The 26349-nt window shown below is 36.3% G+C and overlaps 1 protein-coding gene and 1 long non-coding RNA gene across 3 annotated transcripts; both read left to right on the forward strand.

Annotated features, from left to right (window-relative positions):
- The first annotated feature begins 10633 nt into the window (after positions 1–10633).
- On the forward strand, positions 10634–12893 carry LOC133778249 (uncharacterized). 2 transcript variants are annotated; one of them, XM_062218119.1, is made up of 6 exons: positions 10634–10895; positions 11348–11410; positions 11484–11557; positions 11635–11703; positions 12383–12500; positions 12580–12893. In XM_062218119.1, the coding sequence occupies exons 1-5, from the start codon at positions 10850–10852 to the stop codon at positions 12410–12412; spliced, it is 282 nt and encodes a 93-aa protein (XP_062074103.1). In that variant the 5' UTR covers positions 10634–10849; the 3' UTR covers positions 12413–12500; positions 12580–12893. The 2 variants fall into 2 exon arrangements, 1 of the variants encoding a protein (XP_062074103.1); XR_009869069.1 differs by lacking the exon at positions 10634–10895 and having other exon boundaries at positions 11343–11410; positions 11635–11704; positions 12413–12500; positions 12580–12652; positions 12740–12893.
- A 9218-nt stretch (positions 12894–22111) lies between these two features.
- LOC133834011 (uncharacterized) lies at positions 22112–23492 on the forward strand. The gene is made up of 2 exons (XR_009893270.1): positions 22112–22349; positions 23262–23492. It is a non-coding gene; the product is annotated as an uncharacterized LOC133834011 (long non-coding RNA).
- The last annotated feature ends 2857 nt before the right edge of the window (positions 23493–26349 follow it).

Below are 26349 nucleotides of genomic sequence, written 5' to 3' on the forward strand. Positions count from 1 at the left end.
ATAGATTAAATTCATGGATGAAATCTTACCTCAAGTTGGATTTGAGTCCTCTTCAGTGCATGAATCAAAGTTCTAAGCCCCCAACCTTGATTTCCTAGCTTTGTTCTTCAAGTAAGGTTCAAAAATTAGAAAAAGAAATGAAGAGAAGGAGAGGTACGGGAGAGAGATGAGACAGGGTGATGAAGCTCTATTTTCTTATATTTTCTACAACTTTATAAACTTAAAGGGCTTATATAAATCCTTAAAGGTGAAAAGACCTAAATGCCCTCAAGTCTACAATGAACCTTAACAGCCCCCAAGGGCACAATCGTCATTTCGCACCTATTTCATTAATCATAATTAACACCCTCAAATTTCCATTATTCTCAATTACAAATAATTCATTTCCCGTTACCCTTTAATTCTCGGCATCGTTCTAATCACCAAATTACCTCGAGACTCACCCCGAGCCCCGAAACTAACCCCATTATGACTAGATCGATAACTTGCATTCCATGATCGTCTCATGCCAAATGGCTCGAACCAATCCACATATAATGTGGTATTATTTATAATTCACTCACATGCATGAAAATACACAATCACGCCCTCAACGGGCCAAATTACCAAAATACCCTTATAATAAAATGCGAACCCATATGCATGCATTTAACATCATATTATAATATAATTCATATAAACATGCATATACTCACTTAATATCATAATAAATCAATTATGGCTCTCCCGGCCTCCTAATCAAGGTCCTAAACCTTATTAGGAAATTTGGGGCATTACAACTATCCCCTCCTTATAGAAATTTCGTCCTCGAAATTTATCTGAATAGTCTGGAATATAAATTCCGCACAACTGAGTCCAGATTCCCAGGTCATTCCCTCGACCTCACTATTTCTGAAACATTACCTTAACCCAAGGTACAACTTTGTTCCTCAGAACCTTACTCCTTCTGTCTCATATCTGGACTGGCTATTCCTTATAAGATAACTTAGCCTCAATCTCCAGATTCTCATAACTCAACTCATGAGTTTCTTTCAACCCATGTCCTCATCATGGAAATATAAAATACATTGTATACCATTGACAGTGCCAAAGATAAGGCCGATCCAAAGTCGGCCCGACCATTCCTATTCAGGACTCCAATTGTCAAAATAATCTAGGGCTCAACTTGCCTTTAACTCCTCACCCATTTTCATGGTGATACTTTTGAGGAAGTTACAATCTTCTACTTGGAACTCCATGTTCCCGCTTTTCAATTCAGTAGCGCTTTTCCATTTACTCTAAAAAGTGAGCATCCAAGCTCTAACCTTTAATAATCTCAATGGTCCCCTGAACTACCGCAGGATCCAAGATCAACACCTCACCCATCTCATTCCAATGAACGGGTGATACACATTCTCAAACATACCTTATCTCATATGGTACTTTTCCAATACTGGATAACTCTCTCTGATTTATCATCAGTCTGAGGATAATGAACTGTACTGAATTCCATGAAGGTGCACTACCTCGTTCACAAAGAGGTTTGAAAACTGATCAACTGCATTACTTATCCTTATTGATATAAATGAACTTACTTGGAATACTGGTCCATAATGACCCAATGCCAACTCATACTGGCCCACTATCATGGGCAGCCTCACCGCAAAATCCATCGCGATGTTTCCTTATTTCCACTATGGAACACTTAAAGGCTAAAATGGCCCCACTGATATCTATTACGCTATCTTGATCTGCTAACAAGTTAAGAACTTTACCGCGCATTCCATTATGTCCCTCTCCATCTCAGGCCATCAATAAAAAGCTTTCAAACTCTGATACACTGCCATGATGCTTGAATGAAGAGAGTAAGAAGAATAGCACGAGATTCATCTAGAATCTCCCAATTAACCTCAGTGTCCATCGGATTCCAAATCTGATCCTTATACCACAATAAACCCATACCTGACACTGCACAATTCTTAGCTAATCCAGCTAAGACATTCCACTCAATCTTTCCTATCTATGGTCCAATTAATTTTTTTCCTTTTGATCTTCTTTGAGATAATAATCTCAAACATAAAACTTGCCACCTGGCCCACCAGAAACTCTACTCCAATCTTGGTCAGATCCTATAACTAACATGTTGCATAAGCAATCACTTCTCCCTGCTACTGAGATGTCATAACCACCTACTAACTGATTCTGATATGCAAGAAGACTCAGAACTCTTTCCCAAGGTACATATAATATCCTACCCATCCAAGGAAACTCCTGCCTACCGAGGCGTTCCTTGACCTTGGCAAATATTCACAAGAAATACACCACAATACCATCGTCCAAGATGATCACAAATCCCATTTAAATAATCCTTTGAATGCTCTGTCCATCTAATTCATCAAGACAACTCAACATTAACCGAACTCTCAAATCATAACTCAGCACTCCTAGTGCCCTTATTTGATATAAAAAATTCTTCTACATATCCTTCTCCCTAATCTCTAGCTGGTACTAACCAAATCCAAGATCCAACTCAGAGAATACCATCTTACTCACTAGCGGAACGTTTAGGTCTTACCACTTTGCTGAAGTCATTCAAAACAGTGCCCTAAAACCTGTTTCCATTCCTGGCACCAATCTATTTACCATTCTATCTCTTCTCCTAAAGGAACCCTGGCAAAGCCCCTGAAAGCACATCCAGAAACTCACAGACTACTCCATTCTGTCTTGATCTCGCTGGCACAATCTAAGTGGTATCCACCGCACTAGCTAAGAGTTCTATGCATCCACCTACAATAAAACTCTAGCTCTTAATACAGATGTCATAAGCATACAGAATCCATGCACAGTGCCAACTGTCACAAGGCTTTCCACTCTCAGGCCCAAGAGATACTATTCTTTCCTTGCCATTTAAAATTGACCCACACTTACTTAACCAATCCATATCCTGAATCATCTCAAAATCAATCATAACCAGCCTTATCATATCAACTGATGAGTCCTTTTTATCATAACCCTTCTCATCTCTTAAACCACCAATAAAATATCGCATTCCCATAACAACATAACCATGCAATCTGCATATCATCTTTATACTTCTCTATATGCAACAAACAAGGAGCAGCATGGCACCAAAACCAATCAGCATAACTCAAAAATTAGAACTAGAAAACTGACCTGCCACCCCTGAGGAACTAGTCTCAGTCTCAAATTCTGAGTGCATCAGAACAAACACTCGAGCAGGAGTCAAGTTGTCCATCCCCTTTTTCTCATCCTTCCTTAGCCTTGGGCAGTCCTTCTTACGATGTCCAAACATTTTACATGAGAAACATGCCCTTTCTCGGCATTCTCCTTGATGATGCCTCTTGCACCGAGCGCATACTGGATAAGTCTTCCGGCTTTCCTCGTTGCTTGCTCCAATAAATGGAGGTACCACTACCTGAGATCTGTGCTCTCCAACACTCTTATGCCCAATCTGATGTCCCACGCTCTCAACAGCAAGAGCCTACTCTACCACCTGAGCATAGGTAAAGATTTCATGCACTGGGGAAACTCTAATGCCCCGAGCTATTCTAGGATTCAATCCTTGAATAAACCTTTCCTTCCGAGCTACATTTTTGGGTACCATGTCAAAAGGGAATTGGCCAACCCATCAAATCTGTTAACATACTCGGTTACTGTTGCATTTCCCTGAACGAGATTCAGAAACTCATTCACCCTAGCAGTCTTGGTTGCATCACAATAATATCTTTCATTGAACAGCTGCCTAAATTCTTTGCAGTCCATCACAACTGTGTCTTGTGTCTGGGATACTACTTCCCACCACATCCAGGCATCATCCCATAATACAAATGTCGCACAGATCACCATATCATGACCTACCATCACCATGCTATCAAGAATAGTACTGATCATGCCCATCCATTGCTCAGCTCGGAATTGATCTAGGCCTCCCTCAAAGACTGGAGGGTAATACTCTTGGAATCTTCCACAGAGAAATTCCTACCATCTCTCAACCCTAAGCTAAGCCAAAGATGGTGCCACTCTTGGCATAATCAAAGAAGAAGTGTTTCCTAACAGGTTTCGCTGTTGCTTCAGACACCTGATCTCTTCCTCATGCCTCTACACACCTTGATTGCAAATCTGTGAACATCTGCTGAAAATTCATAGGAGCAGATGAAGAACTAAAACCCTGGCTGTAACTCCCAACCTCATTATAACCACCACTAGGCCTCATTATCTGCCTTGGATATAAACCTGCTGATTGAATCTGCAGTTAATAACTTGACCCATTAATCATGTTGAGCATATCAATAACTTTCCCCACGAGAACAATCTTACCACACCACATTCACAAATCACTTGCAGTGCTATAAAAAAGCCCATGGCATTCATACATCAATTATAATCCCTGCTCTTCCAACATTCACACCATGCCCCCAACTCCAGCGTGCATATATCACATTTATATATTCATGGAGCGGATAATCATATACTCGCATACATATAAATATTCACAGAGCATATAATCATATAGTCAAGAGCCAGGATCTATCAGAATCTCATGCTCCCTAATACAATGTGCAGGTAAAGCATTTACATTCTATTGAAGCAAATACGCACATAACTACAAAAATATTTACCATTCCCTGAGTGAAGCTATCTTCAGGGACGAGTGTACATGCCTAGCTTGTCATCAGGAACCATAAACCTTGGTAGGCTCTGATACCAAATTGTAACGCCCTAAACTCCAGGGACCGTTAAGGTGCGCATTTTAAATAGTGCTAACCTCGCTAATCGAGTCATTTGGCCATAATTGTGTAACTAGGTATGATTAGCGATTTAGGGATTAAATTTTTTGGTTAAGATGTAACGTTTCACTAAAACGTTTACTGTATGCATTGGGATCCCAAAAATATAATTTAAAGGTTTATTACAAGAAAATATTTACAACCAGCCGATCTAAGCAGCAAAATAGGGTTTAACCCTAGTTCCTCTCCCTCAAACCTCGGCCATGGAGGTTGAGTAGCTGCATAGGTACACATCGTCACCTAAGCCCTCCAACTCAAGGATGGTCCAGCTTTCTTATGCCTTTACTTGCACCACATAGCACCCGTGAGCCAACGCCTCGCAAGAAAACTCAATATGCTCATGAACAGTAATAACATGTCATCAAATCATAAGGCTCATGCCTAGCACATATAGCCCTATTCAAGCAGGCAAATAAGTTCATGTAATGATGGGTATCCATATAAGGAATTCTGCCCTCTTGAGTTGATGACTATCAAGTCAATCCTAATCAGATAAGTGATTTAACACTGGTGGTTCTAGTAACCATACTGGGCTTACAGCCCAAAATAGAAGAGCGACAGTTGTAAAAGTCACTAATGTAGGTTCTGTTCCCATTAGCCATGTGACGATAGGGTCACCGGGGCTTTGTAAATAAGTGATCCTTTCACTAGCGTATCAAGATAGGTGTTCGATGACCTAGTCACCAATATAACCTACCGCATGACCACAGAGTCATAACCATGGGATTCCGCTCCATAGCCACGTGACAAACAGTCACCTAGGCCTTTGGCCCTGGCTTTGAGTAACTAGTCCTAGACTAGTCAAGCGCTTAGAATTTTCATCGAGCTTTGGGTCAGTCCAGCATTAATGCTCCTAGAGTTATTCAATGCTGATATCGATTAGATCTAATCTTATATCGGCCCTGCATTCATGATGCTTATGCCGTTTTTCGGCTCTTAGGATAGTAATACCCGACCATTGCCAACCCTGACTAGTCAGTTCCATACACAAGTAAGCAATGCTACCAAACATATATCATATGTCAAATATCCGAATACAAGGCATTCAACATGCTTACTTAACAATTGCCAGCATAATTAGGATCATGCATAAACACAGAGACTCAAGCTCTGAACCATCTCATATTCAATATTCATAGCATGCCCTAATCACATGTTTCTCATGCAACACATGCATCACATTTAATCATTTGACATGCCTCAACAATAACCATGCATGTCACATTTAAACATCCAACATGCATCAAGAATAACCATGCATGTCATATGCACAGGGTGCAATTTTCTTACCTCGGGTTCGAGCAAGAATTAATAAAAGAACGACCCTTGAGAACGATCAATCCTTTGATCCTTTAGCGGTCACCTAGTCATAACCAAATATGGAATCACATTAATAAAATAAATCATAAAATGGTTTATAATCTAAAACCTCACTCTCGGGATCCATCCCAGACTCTTGGGACTCGCAATCTACCCAAACGGGGTAAAGTAACCATTCTCCGAGCTCCCAAAGTCATCAAAAACCCCAAAATAGGTTTGTTGGAAAATGTACTAGCATTGGGGCGCTGCCTAGTGGCGCTGGGGCACTGAAGCGCCATCAGCAGACTAGAGAAAATTCTAGCTTCCCCCTTGCGACCTCCCTTGAATACCAAGCATCCAAACCAATCCCAAACTTCACCCAAACATCAAATTCAACCCTAAAATTCATCTACATCACACCCTCATCAAAACCCAAGCAATCTTACACAAAAACTTCCATGAATTCTCACAACTAACACCTCAAATTCTAAACTGAAAACTTACTAGAAAAACAGAGTATAGCTTAAATTCATGGATGAAATCTTACCTCAAGTTGGATTTGAGTTCTCTTCCATGGATGAATCAAAGTTCTAAGCCCCCAACCTTGATTTCCTAGCTTGGTTCTTCAAGTAAGGTTCAAAAATTAGAAAAAGAAATGAAGGGAAGGAGAGGTATGGGAGAGAGATGAGACAGGGTGATGAAGCTCTGTTTTCTTATATTTTCTACAACTTTATGAACTTAAAGGGCTGATATAAATCCTCAAGGGTGAAAAGACCTAAATGCCCTCAAGTCTACAATGAACCTTAACAGCCACCAAAGGCACAATCGTCCTTTCGCACCTATTTCGTTAATCATAATTAACACCCTCCAATTGTCCTTATTCTCAATTACCAATAATTCATTTCCCGTTACCCAATAATTCCCGGCAATGTTTTAATCACCAAATTACTTCGAGACTCACCCCGACCCCGAAACTAACCATGTTATGACTATACCGATAACTTGCATTCCATGATTGTCTCATGCCGAATGGCTCGAACCAATCCACATATAATGCAGTATTATTTATAATTCACCCACATGCATGAAAATACACAATCACGCCCTCAACGGACCAAATTAGCAAAATGCCCTTATAATAAAATGCGAACCCATATGCATGCATTTAACATCATATTATAATATAATTCATATAAACATTCATATACTTACTTAATATCGTAATAAATCAATTATGGCCCTCCCAGCCTCCTAATCAAGGTCCTACACCTTATTAGGAAATTTGGGGCATTACAATCCTCCATGGTTGTGAATCGCTCGGAGAGACTGGTAATTCCTATCTGGACAGAAGTAAGGGCAGTTGAAACAACAGGGGAATCAAGCACGACATCTCCAAACCCAAAACCAACCAAATTAATGCCCTTGGCCTTTTGAGCTGTGGTAGGAGCACTATGATCTTTGATCTCCTTGATAGTGTAGGTAGGGCCAACCAAAGGAGGAATTAAGGTATCGTATGACTTCTTCAAAGGGTGTTGAGAGTCTAACAGTTTGTAAATGACTTAAGGAAACGTCAAGTGTTGACCCTTGCTCTTGGCACCACTCAAGGACATCATTTGATCAAAGATAGTAGCAGGAAGATCGACAGTGACTCCAGTCCCAATTTTGAACAGTAGGAAGGAAATATCCACTACACCAAACACCCATTACCATAACACATCATTATAATACTATTTAAAAAGAGTTATTGTATATTATCAAAGTTTCAGGCGGCAAGTAATAAAATAAAAAAGCACCAATCTTTCCCGTATCCAGTAACTCCCCTTTCCTGTGTACCCATTTCCCCTATACCCATTTCCAATCTCATTTTCTTCAATCTTTCTCCTCCTGTATACTCTCCCGTGTCTCATTTTTCCTAGTATACCCATTTCCCATTTCCCTTTGACCCATTTCCCGTAGACCTATCTCTCCTGGTCTCTCACTCCTCTTCACGAAAGACAAATCCTAAGAAGGGCTACACCACATTCGAAGGTGTTATAGGAGGCACGATCTTCCCTGGAGGCTTTGGTTTGAAATCAGGTAATGTTCTCTCTCTAGCTCCCTTTCTTCTCTCTCTTCTTCATTCTCATTTCTCCATTTTTGGGAAATGAGATTGGCAGGGCGGAGGTAATTGGCAGACTAGGGTAGTAGATATATGTTGTCAAAAGCTGATTAATCATGTGAGCTAACATAGCAATTAATTAATATATGCACATATATGGGCTCTGCCTATTACATGAATTGATTATATGGGTTTGTACATTATAGCACTACATTTTGTTCGATGATTTAGATCAAGTCCCTGTAAATTGAAATGGTTTTATGTTGGGATTTACAGTTATGCATTGGCAATAGGATTCCAGAAACAGGAGGTTGATGCTTGGGAAAGCCACGGACCAAGTGCCCGAGACAAACTTAAAGAAGCCCGTCGGATGCTTGAACAGTTGAATAAAAAGGCCCTTGGTGAAGATTCAAACGAGCTTCCCAGAAAGTCTTTGCCTCTGCCCCAGACTAGTGCATCTACCAGAAGGTGACAAATTAGAAATATGACCAAGAACTGTTTAGTTGATTTTGTTCATCAGTTGTGCTAGTTTTGTCATCTTTTTCGTGGTAACAAATTTTGAATAATGTTTAATACAATTGAAAGAAAACATAGAGCCAATTTTTCTAGAATACACAGCTTCACCTACATGAAAGTAAATCATAGCAAGTAATATACATATACATACATATAAATGCATATTGTATAATATATTTGTGCTTTGTATTTGATGTACTCTAATAGTTAAATGTTAGAGTTTTTAGATTTTTTTTCCAGATTAACATTTTAGGATTTTTTACATGCTTACCAAGTGTTTGTAGATAGTCCCCTGAGGTTGGCTTTATGGAACCCTTAAGTTCATCAGGTCCATGGAGAGTGTTATACCCAAAAATTGGAGATCAATGACGTGGCAATAAAGGTGACAAGTGGCAGTGCATGGTTAGTAAAAGACACATTAATAGTCAATAAATACATTGACTCCTCAGAGTTGTGATAAAGGGACCCAGTAGACTGACGAAGAATTTGGACTGCTTGATAGATGTCATAACCAAGCCAAGTGCACCTTGGTCCGAGGAAAGCTAAGGAGAGTGCATCCTAGGAGGCTAAGGAGAATGCATCCTAGGAGAGCTAAGGAGAATGCATCCTAGGAGGCTAAGGAGAATGCATCCTAGGAGAGCCCAAGGATGTTAGAGGAGAGAAGTGCATGTCCACCATGCACAAGTCCTACCAGCAAGTGTATGTCCGACCAGCATGTGTATGATCGACCAGAGTGGAGGTGAGGTGGATCAACTAACTAGAGGAGGACTAAGTCAAGATTCCCAGAAACAACTTCAACAAGAACCGGTCTTGGCGCGCGGGAATCTCTCATACTTCCCACAAATTGGGGGTTTTGTTACATTTTGAATGTTTTTGTAATTTAAATGTAATAAATATAATAAAATATCCCAATTCTAGGGGATATCAGATATATGATCCTAAGCCTATAAATAGAGGGCTGATGGGATTAGAAGGGGGTTCGGCTTCTTCTGCTTCTTCTTTCTAGAGAGAGAAAATTTGGGTCTGAGTATTCTAGAGAGAGAAAGTGCTGGCATTTGAAAGAATTCTTGTATTTTTGCAATCTGCACTGAAGAAACTCAGTTGGCTCAGTCCTTCTGATCTTGAGTACAGATCTATAAATCACAACTCTAAGTGGATTAGGCTATTACTGACAATCGAGGCTGAACCACTATAAAATCTCGTGTTATTTACTTTTCTTGATTAAATTGTATGTGTTATTTAAATTCTCTTGAAGGTTTGTCGTATTTGACGTTCTCACGTCGTTGGCTAAAAACACAGTCAACAGAGAGCAACTTGTTTTCTGGAACCATTCCCTCTGAGATTGGGAATTTGGTCAATATTTGTGAGTTTAATTTCCTAATCTTTTCAAATTAAGTAACAATTTGATTAGCTACATAATAAAGTAAAATGACATTTATTAATTTAGTCTTAAGTAATTGAAATGGTGTGGCTGCAGGACTCTTGCTACAAACAATTTTACTGGAGAGTTCCCTAATCTCACTAGTCTCACCAAGTTATTAATGATGACATTTTCAATTGCTTGTTTTCCCCATTGATGGTGCAGGCATCACGAAGGCATTGCTGCACTAATCCATATATGCGTGGAAAGGATAATCTTGATGAAGAATGGTGTCTTACAGTCACAACTCCTTCTATTTATTTTTGCCATCTCCCTTTTCTAATGTTTGGTCACTGTCTAAATTATGTTCATTTGAATTTCAAACAAGCTGCTTTTAGGAAAAGGAGACACCGGATGCACGGAGTTTAAGTGAGTTGTCTTTTTGCTTGTTTTGTTTTACTTTTCTTATATATATAATTAGTAAGCATAAACAATTAGTTCATCTTGTAAACAGAAATGAAAAGGCAGTGTAATTTTATCTTGTCAAAGTTGGGCAGGTTGTGAAAGGTTTGCCTTCAGTTCTCATTCATCCTCTTTCTCTGAATAGTTTTAAACAAAAATCTATCATCCACCTACTTTTTCCATTTAATTTAATTATTTTGCTATGATTTCCATCTTTCCATTTCTTAGGTTGTTCCTATACTATGCAGTGCGTGGCATGGCAGACTCTGTAGAGTTGGTCTTTTGTCCGTATAATTACGTTATCAATCCAGTCATTCGAGGCGTGTGATGGATGTAGATATTAAAGGAGCCATTTTAGTTCTTGATGAGGCTCAGTATGTTTACACAACTTCATATGTTCTCATTTTTATTTTAAAGTGTGTATCTTTTTTTTGGGAAAAAGTTGGTAGAGTAAAAAATATAACAAATTGAGCCCAAGTATTTCCATTTATATTTTAAATAAATTATGGTAGCTGAAGTAGTTCTTATTTATATGGCACAAGTAAAAATTTATAATATCATTTTCTTACTAACATGTGAAGTTCTTGTTTCAAAATTAAAATACGAATTCAATATCTTTTGGAAGATGTTCAATTTAATATTTTAAATTCCTTTTACAGCAAGAATTAAAGTCAGGGATCAGTGGATCATGTTCTCAAAACTTATTTTCTCATATAAAACACTGTACATGAGCACAGAAAGTTATTATATGCATACAAGATTTTACCAGAGAGATATCTATTCTTTCCAAGATTATGTTATTAAAATTTCTTGCACTTGTTTTAAACAATATGGAGGATATTGCCCGTGATGCTGGTAGTGTGGATATTGGTGAAGAAGCTTTGCATAGTAAGTTACTAGATACTGATTCTGCTTTCAAGTTATTACTTTTATGACTACATATTCACTCTACCTTATAAAGAATTGAAGGTGGAGCTGGGAGACATATGCCAAGCTAATGCTTTGGTGTACCGACCTTTATATGAAGTGACACAGGTATTGTTTCATGGATTTGAAGCACTATTAACTGCTGTAAAATGTATTGATCATTAAACGATGCAAATATTGTATAGGGCGTCCTAAGTTGGATTGACCACAAAAAGATACATTGGAAAAGCATGAATTTCAACATTATTTCACCTGGTTAGTTGTAGATTTTCAACCATCATTAGTTTGATTCTATAAATTAGGAGTATATACAGTCAATTCATGATACTATTGTTTGTTTTTATTTATTAGAACTGATCATGGGCATTCCCTTGCTGAAGTAGGATTTTTTTTAAACAAACCATTTAAAATGAACTATTCAAGGCATTCTTTGTAAATATTTAAATATTCTTTTTTTGAGAAGTAGTAAGCTCCCTCTCACTCACACAGACATTCATACTTATGTCTATCTATAAGAAACTGGTATGATTCTTTAATTATGTTGAAGCTCATGAACCATTTGCTCTTCAAGCTGTAAAACACAAATTGCAGGATTATATAATGTGCACAAATATGTTATTTTGGATGCCTTGTTTTGGCTACTTGAATTGTCATGGGGTCATTTGTTGTTTTTTCTCTTTTCATGTATATTTTTAACTTTCCCCCTTCATTCTTTTTAAGCATAAAAAATAATAACAAGATTTTTTTGATGTCTGTCTTCTCATGTCATTCAAAGTAAGAGCTTTTACGACTCATCTATTTTCTGTCTCTAAATGACATACATCCTAAAGACATCAAAGTTATTTCATTTCTATGAAATTTGTAATGGGAAAATTGTAACACATTGTATTTTTAATATTTCCTTTCCTTTCCTTTTCCTTCTTTTCTTTCCTGGCTGGAATTGGCGATCATCATTTGCAATAGTTGGACTGGTGATAAGGCATTGAGAGAGCTCCAAGAAGCTAATATTTCTCAACAATCTTTCCCAACCTTGCTTGGATCTGCCAAAAAGGTATATTTTTGTATAAAATTTCTAGATGTATTTTTTTTCTTTCCAATGGCATGGTATCAACCTCTATCTTTTATTTCAGGCAATGAGAGATGCATCATATACAAAAAGCCATGTAGAACATTTATCTGGCATTTCTATGAGTACTTTAGAAGGTAAAAGGGTTCTTATTTTAATGTGTTCAGTGACCTTATTATACTTTGATGCGCTATTCTAATTCATATCATTTTTTTGCCACACAGGATTGTTTTCTTCTTTGATTTATTTTTTCTCAAGATCAGGGTCTTATATGTCTGATTTTCAACTTGCCTTACAAAATACGTGAAAAGAGATGCTAGTAAGCAATCAATAAAGCCTTTTTTGTTGCTATCATTTAATGCTAATTACAATTGAGTTATTGTAAGCTGGTATGTTAAAACTACTAGTTGAGCATTCAACTTTACTTATTATTTTTTTTCCCATTCATTTTTGCTTGTATCTTTTGTGTTTAGGACACTATCACCAATGAATTCATTTTCATCTGAGCTTGGACTTCTGTTTGGAGCTAGTCTTGAAGCTCCACATGTAGTTAATATTGAATCACAGGTACATCGCGGTTAGTTCTTTGTTTCTATTTACACAAGGTATCAACTCTATCACTTAGGTTTAGTCTGCTATAATAGCTAGTGGTCAAAGTAATTTCCCATTGAATGCAAGTTATAAAACAGCAGATGGATGTGTTTTCCAGGTATTTTTGTTTTCGTTTGCTAAATTTTGGGATCATTTCTTTCATGTATTATATTAACTTTTGTATGATACTTTGAAGGATGAACTTGGGAAATCCTTGGAGGAAATTTTTAAAATTGTGTCGGCCGGCTGTCTTGTGTTTTCCCGAGTTACAAGCTTTTGGAGAAATTGGCCAATGGTCCACTACTACAAAAAAGGCTTTTCTCTGCGGTTTTTTTACTCAATACACTACGGTTTTCGAGAGTATTGAAAAGCGCAGTGTATTCGACCGCAGAGAAAAGTGTTACGCAAACCGCGGAGAAAAGCTACACTTTTCTCTGCGGTTGTAGTAATCCAACCGCGGAGAAAAGAAAGCTTTCTCTGCAGTTGTAATAAGCCAACCGCGGAGAAAAGAGAGCTTTCTCTGCGGTTTGTTTATTATAACCGCGGAGAAAAGAGAGCTTAACTAACATGCACACTCTAACAAACCAGCAACAATTCTAAACATAATCTTTATAATTAAAGCTTACCTTTGCAGAGCTTAGTCCCGAAGTTTGATCCTTATCCTCAAGCTTTTAGCTCCTAAGTTCTCTCAACCCAATTCCTTGCTTTAGCTAGCTTACACCAGAATTTCCTTGAGTTTTTCTTAGAGAATGAAAGAGAGAAAGGAATAAAAATTGTCTTCAGCTGGGAGAAAAAGCTGATGTCAATTTCTTAAGTTTCTAAATGTTTCCTTCCTTTGTTTTATTTAACTTAGTCTATGTGGTTACCTCAAGGCTCGGGGTACCAAAACGTCCCCGAGGGAAAAATGGTAAATTTTCCCTACGTCCCCTCCTAGACATTCTATCCTCAAATATATCTCCAGATATTTATTTCCTTAACCCGATAACCCCATAACACATCTAAAACCCGAACTACCCCTCGACTCACCCCAAGTTGGAATCTCAACCATGTTGTGACCTTCTGGCTAACCCCTCCCCAAGACTGTCTCGGATCGTGTTGCACAGACATATCACATATATATAACATTTATCACATCTATCACATTTATACCCCTAATATCCAGACAGGGCCCACATGCACATTTAACTCAACTAAACATTCATCATTATCATATATTCACATAAATCCACATATTAGCATATTAAATCATTTATTGCCCTCCAAGCACACTAATCCAGGCCCTAAGCCCGATTAAGAAATTCGGGTCGTTACAACTATCCCCTCCTTACGGAAATTTCGTCCTCGAAATTACCTTAACAACTCGGGGTACCGCTGTAGCACCCCAATTTGCTAATAAGGTTTAGGACCTTGATTAGCGTGCGTGGAGGGCAATAAATGAGTTAACATGTTTATATATATGAATTTAAATGAATATGTGATTAGAATGCATGTTTAGGTGGTATAAATATGCATGTGGGCCCCGTTTGCATGATAGGGGTAAATTGGTAATTTTAGCCCGTTGAGGGCATAAATGTGATAATTATATTATGTGATTTGTACCACATGGATGTGGTGATATTAATGTGATGCACGTGCCGAGATGGTCCTAGAGAGCTAGAAAACCCAAAAGTCACAACGGGATTTTATACCTGGCTCGGGAGGAGCGTAGGGGTATTTTGGGGATTTTGTGGTTTGGTTATTGTGAGTTAATGGTAACTGGTAATTTGGTAACTTATGGAATCGTTAGTAACCGCTGAGAGTAACAAGTTTGGTTGGAAGAAGTGGTAGAATTGTAATAGGTAAGAAAATACAAGAGAGCCCTTGAGGTTTAGTTAGGAAGGGTAAAATGTCAATTGGCTAGGGATAGATAAGCTTGAGCTAAAGGGAAAGGGTGGTTCATGTATAACACTTGGTGATAGTGGTTTATGCTGAATTTTGAGACCTCACTACTACAAAAAAGACCTTTCTCTGTGGGTTTTTTACTCAATACACTGCGATTTTCGAGAGTATTGAAAAGCGCAGTGTATTCGACCGCAGAGAAAAGTGTTACGCAACCGCGATTGTAGTAAGCCAACCGCGGAGAAAAGAGAGCTTTCTCTGTGGTTTGTTTATTACAACCGCAGAGAAAGCTCTCTTTTCTCCGCGGTTGGCTTACTACAACCGCAGAGAAAATAGCTTAATAAAAATAAAAAAATTCAATTTCGGTTGATAACCCAGCATTTTTATTTCTAAAAATAATTAATTTTCAATTTTAATTATAAATAATTATTTTCAATAGTATAACTAATTTGTTAAATTGTTATATATACATTTCATATCTAATACAAAATAATTGGCTAGTAATGAATCAAAGACTTTAATCATTCTACCAATATAAGTTAGCACTTTAATCTTACATACATACAAAAATTTAGATTTCATAAACAAATGGCATTAATCTAGCTAACCAATCACTTTGTAGTGGTAGTAGATCGTCTTTGACATTGAATTACTTTTTATCAAACCACTGCAAAATTGAAAAGTTAATATAGATTAGCTAATTAAATACTATATCTAGTTTTTCTTAAGCAAAAAAGAGTTTAAAATATAACATACTTTCTTCTTGATAACTTCTGCTGGATTCGGTGCATTTACAAGATCATAAATGTATCTTAGTACATAATAACCACATTTATGACTTTCAGGTTGTTTTGGACAAGAACCTCTCACAAATTTTGTAAATGTGCCGATGTATTCATTTTCCAAACATTGTGCGTATGCTCTACAATAATTAAAATTAATTAAATACATATTATGCTCTCAACTTTTAAAAATTAATAATGCATACATTACAATTGAAGAACTTACTTTTCCATAACCTCCGTAATTATTGGTGGAGATTTATGATTTTTTAAAGGGTCCAAAATTATGGTCATCCCCCGCATCATCACGAGCACCAACATCCAATGTCGACTAAAATAATAATAAAATATGATTATTATAAAATTAAAATTCAACCATAGTAGTGATAATGTTTAAGTAGTTCGTTCTTACTCAACAATCCAATGAATGAAATATATTTGGCCTCGTCTATCCATAGTCATCATCCATTTGGCTATAAGATCGACCGTATAGTTTTTACTTTCATCATTGCCAATAGAAAGATGTTCGGTGTCAAAAAATTTATATAATTGTCGTGAATTTGGGTGCATGCTTTCCCAAATGCATCTGTAGAGAATCAATCATTCATATTACATTTTCAATTAATAAATTAATATCGTCAAAAAAAAATTGGGCAGAGTTTCCTCTGTTTCTATAGCATATCCAAAATTATTAGAACCTATAAATTCAATTCAGACAAAGCATACAACAAACAACATGCATGTTCTCAACCATAAGCCACCGCAGCACACAAAATTCGCAGAACCTACTTCACTAAGACACACATGTTCTCAACCTTCTGTTATCTCCGCAGCACACAATTTCATCTCAGAACTTACTTCACTACGGATGAATATCTAATATATTCAAACTCCTCTAATAGTTTGTAATGACATAACGGATTGATACATACCTTATACCAAACAACATAGCTGAGGATCCAATATTATCCATGGAGGCTGCTTGATAAACGTCTTTCGAAGTGATGAAGATAGCCTCATCTATAACCCATTTTTGTTTATTTTTAATCTTGTTTGGAATCATCGACCGTAATAACTCTATGTGATCACTGAAACATAAAAGAAATAACAAAAAGTTTAAACAACAAAAAGAAAATCACTACTCTAATATATATGATTGAATCTCAGGATTATTTTGCAACACAACTAATTGAGCTTGATCTAATTCTGCCCTAGACACGGTGGTCACTGTTCCATTCCCTCGTAGTCCTTTATCAACTCCATCTGAGTTATTTCGTGGTTTGCTGATTCCGATTGCTTCAACCCCACTCATGTATTCTGAGCAAAATTCTACTGCCTCTTCCGATATATAACATTCAACCATACTAGCTTCAGGACGATAATGATTACGCACATAACTTTTCAACACCTTCATACTTCTTTCAAATGGATACATCCATCTCGCCCAAACTGGTCCACACAACTTGGCTTCCCTTACTAGATGAACCATTAAATGAATCATAATGTCAAAGAAGGATGGCGGAAAAAACATTTCAAGGTTGCATAGAGTTTCCATTATCTTATAATGCAATGCATCCAATTTTTTCATTTCTAATTCTTTTCCGCATAAATGATTTAAGAATATGCAAACATTCGTTAAACAATCTCGAACTTTTTTCGGTAATACTGACCGAATAGCAATCAGAAGTAATTGTTGCATCAACATATGACAGTCATGTGATTTCATACCCATCAGCCTCAAATCTCCCATGGATACCAAGTTTCGAATGTTGGATGAATAGCCATCAGGCACTTTCATCCCTGCAAATGATTTACATACAACTTTTTTCTCTTCTCTGGACAACGTGAAACAAGTAGGAGGTAAATATGTGCATTTACCTTTCTGTTCAGGTGCTAAATCAGTTCGTATACCCATTTCAACAAGATCTAAACGACTAGTTAAACCATCCTTAGTTTTACCGGGAATATCAAGTAATGTACCTATAATACTTTCGCACACATTTTTTTCTATATGCATGACATCCAAACAATGTCGAACAAGTAAATCTTTCCAGTAAGGGAGACGAAAAAAAATTGATTTCCTTTGGAAACATCCACTTACTTTCTTATTTTTTTGCATTTTTCCATACTTGAAATCAATTTTCTCTACTTCTTTAAGAATTTGTTGCCCCGAAAGTGGCAAAGGAGCAACACCTTGTTCTTTATCACCATCAAATGTTTTTTTTTTGTCCCTATAATGATGATTTAGGGGCAAATATCGTCTATGACCCATATAACAAATTTTGTGCCCATTAGACAGACGAATAGCATTTGTGTTAGTGCAACATATTGGACATCCCTGGTAACCTTTTGTGCTTAACCCTGATAGATTACCATAAGCTGGGAAATCATTAACAGTCCACAACAAAACAGCTTTTAAGTTAAAGACTTCTTTCTTAAAACTGTCATATGCCTCAACACCATTTTCATACAAATCTTTCAAATCATCAATTAATGGTGCCAAATAAACATCTATATCATGTCCCGGTTGTTTTGGGCTTGAAATCATTAACGTGAGCATTAAAAACTTTCTTCTCATCACTAACCACGGAGGAAGATTGTACATAACAAGGAAGACAGGCCACGAACTATGCCTACTACTTAGAGATTTATGTGGATTTACACCATCGGCAGCTAGACCTAGACGAAGATGTCTTGCTTCAGTTTTAAATTCTGGATTTAAGTTATTAACTTTTTTCCAAGCCTGCGAATCTGTAGGATGTCGAAGTTTACCATCTTTCACTCGCCTAGTCTCATGCCATATTAAGTTTTCAGAGTGTTCTACACTTCGATATAATCGCTTAAGCCGCGGAATCAAAGGAAAGTACCACATCACTTTTTGAGGAATAAGTTTCCTGATCTCCTTACTCTTGCTAGGTTTGTAGCGGGGTGAATCACATTCTGGGCAAGTGTCCATGTCTGCATACTCTTTACGATATAACACACAATCATTCGGACATGCATGGATCTTCTCATACTTCAAGCCTATGCAATTTAAAGTTTTCTTCACTTCATACGTAGACTCAGGGAACCAATTATCTGACGGCAAAATCTCTATAAAAGCAGCTAAAAATTGACTAAAACATTTATCACTAACTCCATTTTCTGCTTTTATGTTGTAAAATTTTACCATCGTTGGTAATCTTTGTTTCAGACAACCATTGAATAATGGTTTATCTGCATCTCTAACCAATTTATCAAATTTTGAAGGATCATCAACAAACTCTTCGTGTGCTTCATCGAGCAATTCCATAGGATGATCGTCAAAATCACTATAACCCAAATCATCAACCCCTCGCCTCCCGAATGGATATGGATTATTATTTTTCAATGATTCCCCATGCCAATTCCATGTACGATAACTTGTATCAAATCCCCGACAAAATACATGATTTTTTATCATGGTAATATTTCCTTTTGTTCCATTACCACAATCTATACATGGACAATGAATTCTTTCCGGATCACTACAATTTGTTTGGCAAAATTCTAAAAATTGATTGAATCCGCCTTGAAATTGTTGTGTTTCTCTATTCTCAAGAATCCATGACTTATCCATAATGATAATATCTACCTAATTCCTAAGTTGATAATGAAAAGAAAATTAGTATAGTAATACTCTAAAATTATGTTCAATTATTAAATTATAAAATGAAATGGACAGAGTTTCATTTATTTCTATAACATATCCAAAATTCATATGTATTTAAAATTTCAACAAAAACAAAAACATTATTATTATATATAGTAACTTATAAAACATGTTCAACTAATATCATCAAAAAAAAATTGGGCAGAGTTTCCTCTGTATTTATAGCATATCCCAAGTTTTCTACCTATAAATTCACATCAAACAAAACATATAACAAACAACATGCATGTTCTCAACCATAAGTCACCGCTGCACACAGAAAATTCACAGATCCTACTTCACTAAGGCACACATGTTCTCAACCTTCTGTTATCTCCGCAGCACACAATTTTATCTCAGAACCTACTTCACTATGGATGAATATCTAATATATTCAAACACCTCTAACAATAGTTTGTAAATATAAAAAAAAAAAAGTAGTAATTACTACTTACCTTAAAAATTAATATTCACCAATTTCAACCTCGAACAAATATTTCAACCTTGAGTGGGAGCTCACACTCAAACAAATATTTCCTACAATAAAAAGTTACACATTAGTAAATATATGGTAATTGAATTTATCCTAAAATAATATAATTAACAAAAATATACTTTAAAAAAATCATTACCTAAATAATATACAAAATTATGCAAGCACTAATTAATTTTTAATATAAAAAATTATGTAAACAACATTATTCTAAATAAAATAATACAAAAATACCCTAAACCGAAATATACATTAAATAAATCAAGTTTTAGTGATCAAAACAATGAAAATGTCCTCCAATCATATATAAAATTTCAAAAATATTACAAAAAATAACCATATGAACATACATAGAAACCACCATTAAACCCACACAATATTTCTTCATTTTTACCCTAAAACTTCAAAATAACTCAAGATTAACTATATATACATGATTTCAAGCTTTAATATGCAAGGAAATGGAAAAAAACAAAAAGAAATAGACAATGTGGGGCTTACCGTGGGTAGGGACGGCGTGGTGGGAGAGAGCTTCGGCCGTGACTTCAACAAAGAAGAAGATGAAAAATGAGTGGGAAAAATAGGTTTTTGGGCTTTAGTGGGTGGAGACCACCTTTCTCCGCGGTTTTATACCCAAAACCGCGGAGAAAAGCGGACTTTTCACTGCAGTTTTGGGTATAAAACAGCGGAGAAAGGTGCCACACTTTTCTCTGCGGTTTTAGACCCCAAACCGCAGAGAAAAGTGTCCCATTCAAACCTTTCACTGCATTTTTTAAAAAAACCGCAATAAAATAGGGCGCGGACATTAAATATACTTTTTTTGACTCTTTCAAACCTTTTCACTGCGCTTTTTATTTATTGTTTAAAAAAAACCGCAGAGAAAGCCTATATTTGTAGTAGTGGTCTCAATAGAAAAAACGTTTTGCTTATTGCAAAAATACACTGATCAAAACCCTTCATTGATTGTTTCTTAGTAATGAACATCCCTAATAAAATCCAATCAAAGATCAAAATGGTCCATTGTGATGTGTTACAACAACTACGTGAACATTTCTAGTGTGTACCCTTAAAGTTTTAAATTTTATTGTTAACCAATACAAGAAAATGTTCAATTTTTCTATTTACTTCTCCCTATATAATTCCAGGCCCCACATTCAATAATGTAATACACATATACCAATTATTGTTAGTCTCTGATCAAAATACTCCATTCAGTTCAGGTAATATTCGGTCATTAATAACTCTACATGATACCTTTGAATATAACTAATAAAGGTAATATATATATGGTAAACAATACAAGGTCTATAGATGTCTCATAATTCATAATTCCAAATCTCTTTCTAATGTTCTAATCTTGTCATAGGGAGAGGTTGCTCTTAACCGCTGTGTTGACACGTAATCATACAAATCAATCCATGCTCTTGTTAACGGCATGTTTCCATCCACGAGTTCTTCCAAACAGGTTTGGCTTCTATTACCATGTCCTATTCTGCTGTTGTGACTTCTTTGCATAGGATTAGACAAAATAAAAACACCAAAGCTGGTGTTATTGCCAACCTCCAATCCTCACATATCTCTAAAGTTGTTTGTCATCATGATGATTGAATGTTGAAGGTCATTTTACAGAGCCACAGAAAGTTGAATCATGATCCATTCTCTTTACAACCTTTACAACACTCTTGTCTCTGTTCCTCTCAAGATTTTACAATTTTAGAGAATAAAACTTGTTCTTTTTCCCGACCAGTGAAAAAACTAAAGTAATACAAACTTATATAGCAAAGTATTACAAGTAAAGAAATAGAACCAACAAACTTAATAGAAACAGTTAGAAGTTAGTTGCATGGACAAATATAAAAAATTTCCTCCTTGGTTCATAAACTAAACTTGAACTAGTGACTGCCCAAATAGCCCCTTAGGGCCTATCCATCTTGTAATTGGAAAAGCACAGGTTGTTTTACACATGTTTTCTTTTACCATTAATGCATGCTAATTATTGTTTGATTATTCTGTTCTGTGGTGCGATGAATACTTTTTACGATCAAAACAAATTACTTGGGTCCTTTATTATTATTATTTAAGTTCTAATTTTTTTTTTTTGTCTTTCTTTTTATCAAGGAATATTACTATGCCTGAAAATGAGCAAAGTCAAAACTGAAAGAGCTTCTTCAGAGATTTCGAAGGTACTTTTTTCCAATTCATTCTTAATATGATATTACCTTCTTTCTTAGCTGCTTTGAGTTTTGCCATCTCTGATGCTAAACATGCTTTACTTTTCAATGTTTAGTAAACTCCAAATTTTGTGTTTAATTTTTAGTATCTAGCTTCTGTTCTGCTTCTACTTCTGGGGGTCTCTACTATTGGAGAACCAAGCTTGCTGGCCCAAAATGGTCACCATTTGCTTCATGGATAACTGGCTGGTATGTATTTAATATTCTTTTTCTAACTGTTAACTTGGGAAAATGTCTTTCTTCAATTTTTTCTAGTTGACTGTTTATACCATGTCTTGGAGCTTTTAGAGTTTCATTTGGGGTCTGAGATTGTAATGTCTGTACAATACAAAGTCACCATTAGTAAGTATAGCACATACTTTAATCTTAGCACTAGACCTTATATATATAATTTAGTTAAATCGGTTAGTTTAGTTAAGTTATTGAGAGTAATTTTGAACTTAGTACTAGACCTTATATGCCTAAATTAGTATAGCACATAACGTTATGCATACAAGAAACAGATGGCAGAAAATGAAATAGATTTTCTTTTGCTTCTGGCTTGCAACTAAAGTTGAATGATTAAGCATAAAGTATGATTGAGTTCTTCTATATCATATATAGACCTTTTCTTCAAAAATCATAAACTTGACACTAAAGCCAAGAGTTTAGAACACAAACAGGAAACAGAAATTTAAGACATACCAGAAACCGTCTCCTCAAAACATCGATTCTTGTCATGTTTGATTTTTTATTTTATTGTTTTTCTTTATGATTTTGTTGTATAAGAAGTCAAAGTGTGATTCTGTTTTTATTCTTTAATTTTTTTGGGGATATATTGACAGAATTTAGAGTTCTAGAATCAATTCCTCCTCACATACTTTTTGATCATTGAGAATGATACATTTGTTTTCTTGATACATTTCACAAGCCTTGTTTTAAGTTCATGTTTTGTTGCTTCGGTCGTTGTTTTGCATGGTAGTACATCTTGCTATACCCTGCTGTTTCGTCAAGTTTTGGAGTTATTACAAATTTAATTTAAACTTTATATGCTTACAGGTGGAAACTAGCTTAAGTCTTATGTTCTTAATAATAAAAGGACTTTTTTTTTACAATGTGCAGGTATATTGAGATGATTTCTTTGGAGCAATTCTTGACAACATTTTTAGTTGAGGCCTTTAGAATGGAAGAATGTATTTCACTAATTTTTGTATACATTTCTTGTTTTGTATTTAGTGATAAAGGAATCTGAATTGGGCATAAATTATGTTGTAATATGATTTCTTAAGCATAGACTAGTAGACTAAATATTGTAATTACATTTGAGTAATTAATAAAAATCTATTTATGTTACCTTATTTGGCTTCAACTTTCATATTTGTTTTCCTAGTTTTGTGTAAGTAAAAAAAAAAATATGTTTCTCTAAGCTAATATAACACATGTGTTATACTAAAGTGTAGTATAAAACAAAAAATGTGCTATACTATAGTGTAGTATAACACAAAAAATGTGTTATACTAATGTGTAGTATAACACAAAAAAAGTGTTATACTAAAGTGTAGTATAACACAAAAAAAGTGTTATATAATCGAATATAAATAACATAATTAAACACTTATCTATATATTAAAATAACACAGAAATTGTGTTATCGTTGACAGTACAATAACACATCTGTATAACACTGATAAAGTGTTATGTAAAGTACCCTGACCTACGATAACATAGTCGGTTTTAACACATCAGAAAGTGTTATCGTATGTTTTGATAACACATTTTTGGTGTTATTAAAAGCATTTTTTCTTGTAGTGATCTAAAGTGATGGTCGAGGAGTGAGCGGTGGGAAGCCAACTGAACATGGCAAACTTAAAAAGTGCACCATAGTAGTGAGTAAGGTCCGAGATACGAAGAGATGCAATCGATTCCCACACCATAGCTTGGCAAACTAATTCAGACAAAACTTGATCCTTGGTAAACTCAATGGAATTATTAATCTCCACAGGAACTAGATTAAGTACCTTAGCGATTTATGTAAGACTAAACTTATACCAATGACATATAACATAAACCTTATGAAACATAAAGGAATTCTGATCTAAACAACTCATCATTCAGAATTTCATAAAATTCCTTAACTACTCGAGGCACAAACCCATCAAACCCAGACAAAGAACATAACCATCCCATTTTTTCTAAAGTGAGAAAAACCCCAAAAATACGATGTGGAGCAAAAAGGAAATTTCATTCAATAATGAACTGACGATGCTCATAAAATTGCATATTTTTCTCATTACCATTAAAATAGAAAGTAAGAGAATGAGCTTTGAAAGAGGAACATGAGAACGAAATGGGGCACCTTTTTGTTTGGTTCTTTTGGCAGACAATTTGGGAAATGCCAATGGTGTTTTTCCCTTCATGTCAAAGGCAACAGGAGTGGTTTTTGATGGGTCTGCTTCAGATTCAATCTCCTCCTCTGAATCTCAATGAAGAGAATCTCCATGTGGTTCTTCAAGAATTAGCTCATTCAGAGAGGATTCTAGCTCAGGCAACGAGTCTTTAGTTTCAGGAGAGACATCCTCCGAGGAGGTGCATGGAGGAGGATTGATTTTTCCCGTTGTTTTGAATTTCGATAGAGGAGTGGAATCAGAGATGGAGCTAGTACCATTTGTTGGAGCCACTTTGGTGTTCTTGGATTTGTTTGTGCCAGCGGCTTTGGATTTGTGCTTGCCCTTTGCCTTGGGTGTCATCATATCAGGGGATAATGATGACTTAGAGTCATGAGCAGAGGGATCGGTCTCGCCTTCGGTGGAGACAGATTGTGTAGCTTGAAGGCAAGGAGAGCTTTTGTTGGCAGGACCTACGGATGAGGCGAGTGGAACCGCCGAGGCTAGGGTTTGTTGCACATTAAGGATGGGAAAGGTCACTCCTTTACTAAAGGCCTCAACCAATGGAGATCCCTCAGTGCCTGGAAGCGCAAGGAAATTTTTCCTTGTTGTGGTTTTGGGCCGTCAGCTTGTAGGAGCAGAGGCAGCTGGAGACGATGAAGCAACAACAGGTGGGATCAAAGCTAAAATGGGAGGAGTGACTGAGGGAACCATCTTAGGAACTATCCCCTTTCGAGACTTCACATGTTTGGAGGTGGAACCACGGCCTCGGGTCTTCATGGATGCTGAAAGACAAACAAAAAGAGACACACAAAGAACAAAAACCCATAAACTTGGCCACAAGTGAGCGAGAAAGAGGAGCAAGAACACTTAGAACTTCAAAGCCAAAGAGAATCCAAACATATAGAGAATTTTTTGAACAAATGAGGTAAGTTTGAAAATGGGTAACCTAATTGTAACATCCCAAATTTCCTAATTGGGCTTAGTGCCTGGATTAGGGGGCCGGGAGGCAATAATTGAGTTGTTATGTGAATTATATTATAATATAATTATGCTTGTATTTTAAAGGTATTAAATATGTGAATATGTGCTTGTGTGATTGGGACCACATTATTATGTGGATATATTTGGGTTACTCGACGAGAGGCAGTCCCAATGTGCAAGTTAGCGAAAAAGTCACAACGGGGTCTAAATACCCAGTTTGGGGTGTATTCTAGTAACTTAGTACATTACTGGGAATTAGTGGGTAATGGGGAATTATTGGTAATTGTGTGAGAGTAATGGAAGTGGCGGGAACTATAGGATGCAAATTGTGGATAGCGGGATTTAAGGCACATGACAAAATTTCCCTTATAGATATTTGAGGTATAAGCTTAAAGCAAAGGGTAACTTAGTCTTTTCCACTCAAGCATAGAATTTAGCTGGCTGGGATATACACAAAAAGTTCAGGAAATTTCAAGAAAAGGGGAATTCAGCAACTCTCCTTCTCTCTCTCGTTTATTCTAGGTGCCAAGGAGGCTTGAAGAATTTTTGGAGAATTGAAGAAGATCAAGGCTTGGGGAAACTAGGTGTTAGGCTTAGGGATTAGCTCAAAAGCGTCTTCATCACAGCTGAGGTAAGAATCTTGAATTGAATTAGTTGGTTAGCTTGCTGAATATTTAGAGGAAATATGTTCATGCATGTTTGTTAATTGGGAGATAGGGTTTTGAGATTGTGATGAGTTTATTTTAGTAATTGGTTGAGTTTGATTGCTGGTAAGAGGTATATTGTTGTTGGGGATTTAATTGGAAGGTTAGGGAGGAATTTAGTGAGTTTTGGCTGGGTTC

This window comes from Humulus lupulus, chromosome 5, assembly GCF_963169125.1.
Source record: "Humulus lupulus chromosome 5, drHumLupu1.1, whole genome shotgun sequence".
NCBI lineage: Eukaryota > Viridiplantae > Streptophyta > Magnoliopsida > Rosales > Cannabaceae > Humulus > Humulus lupulus.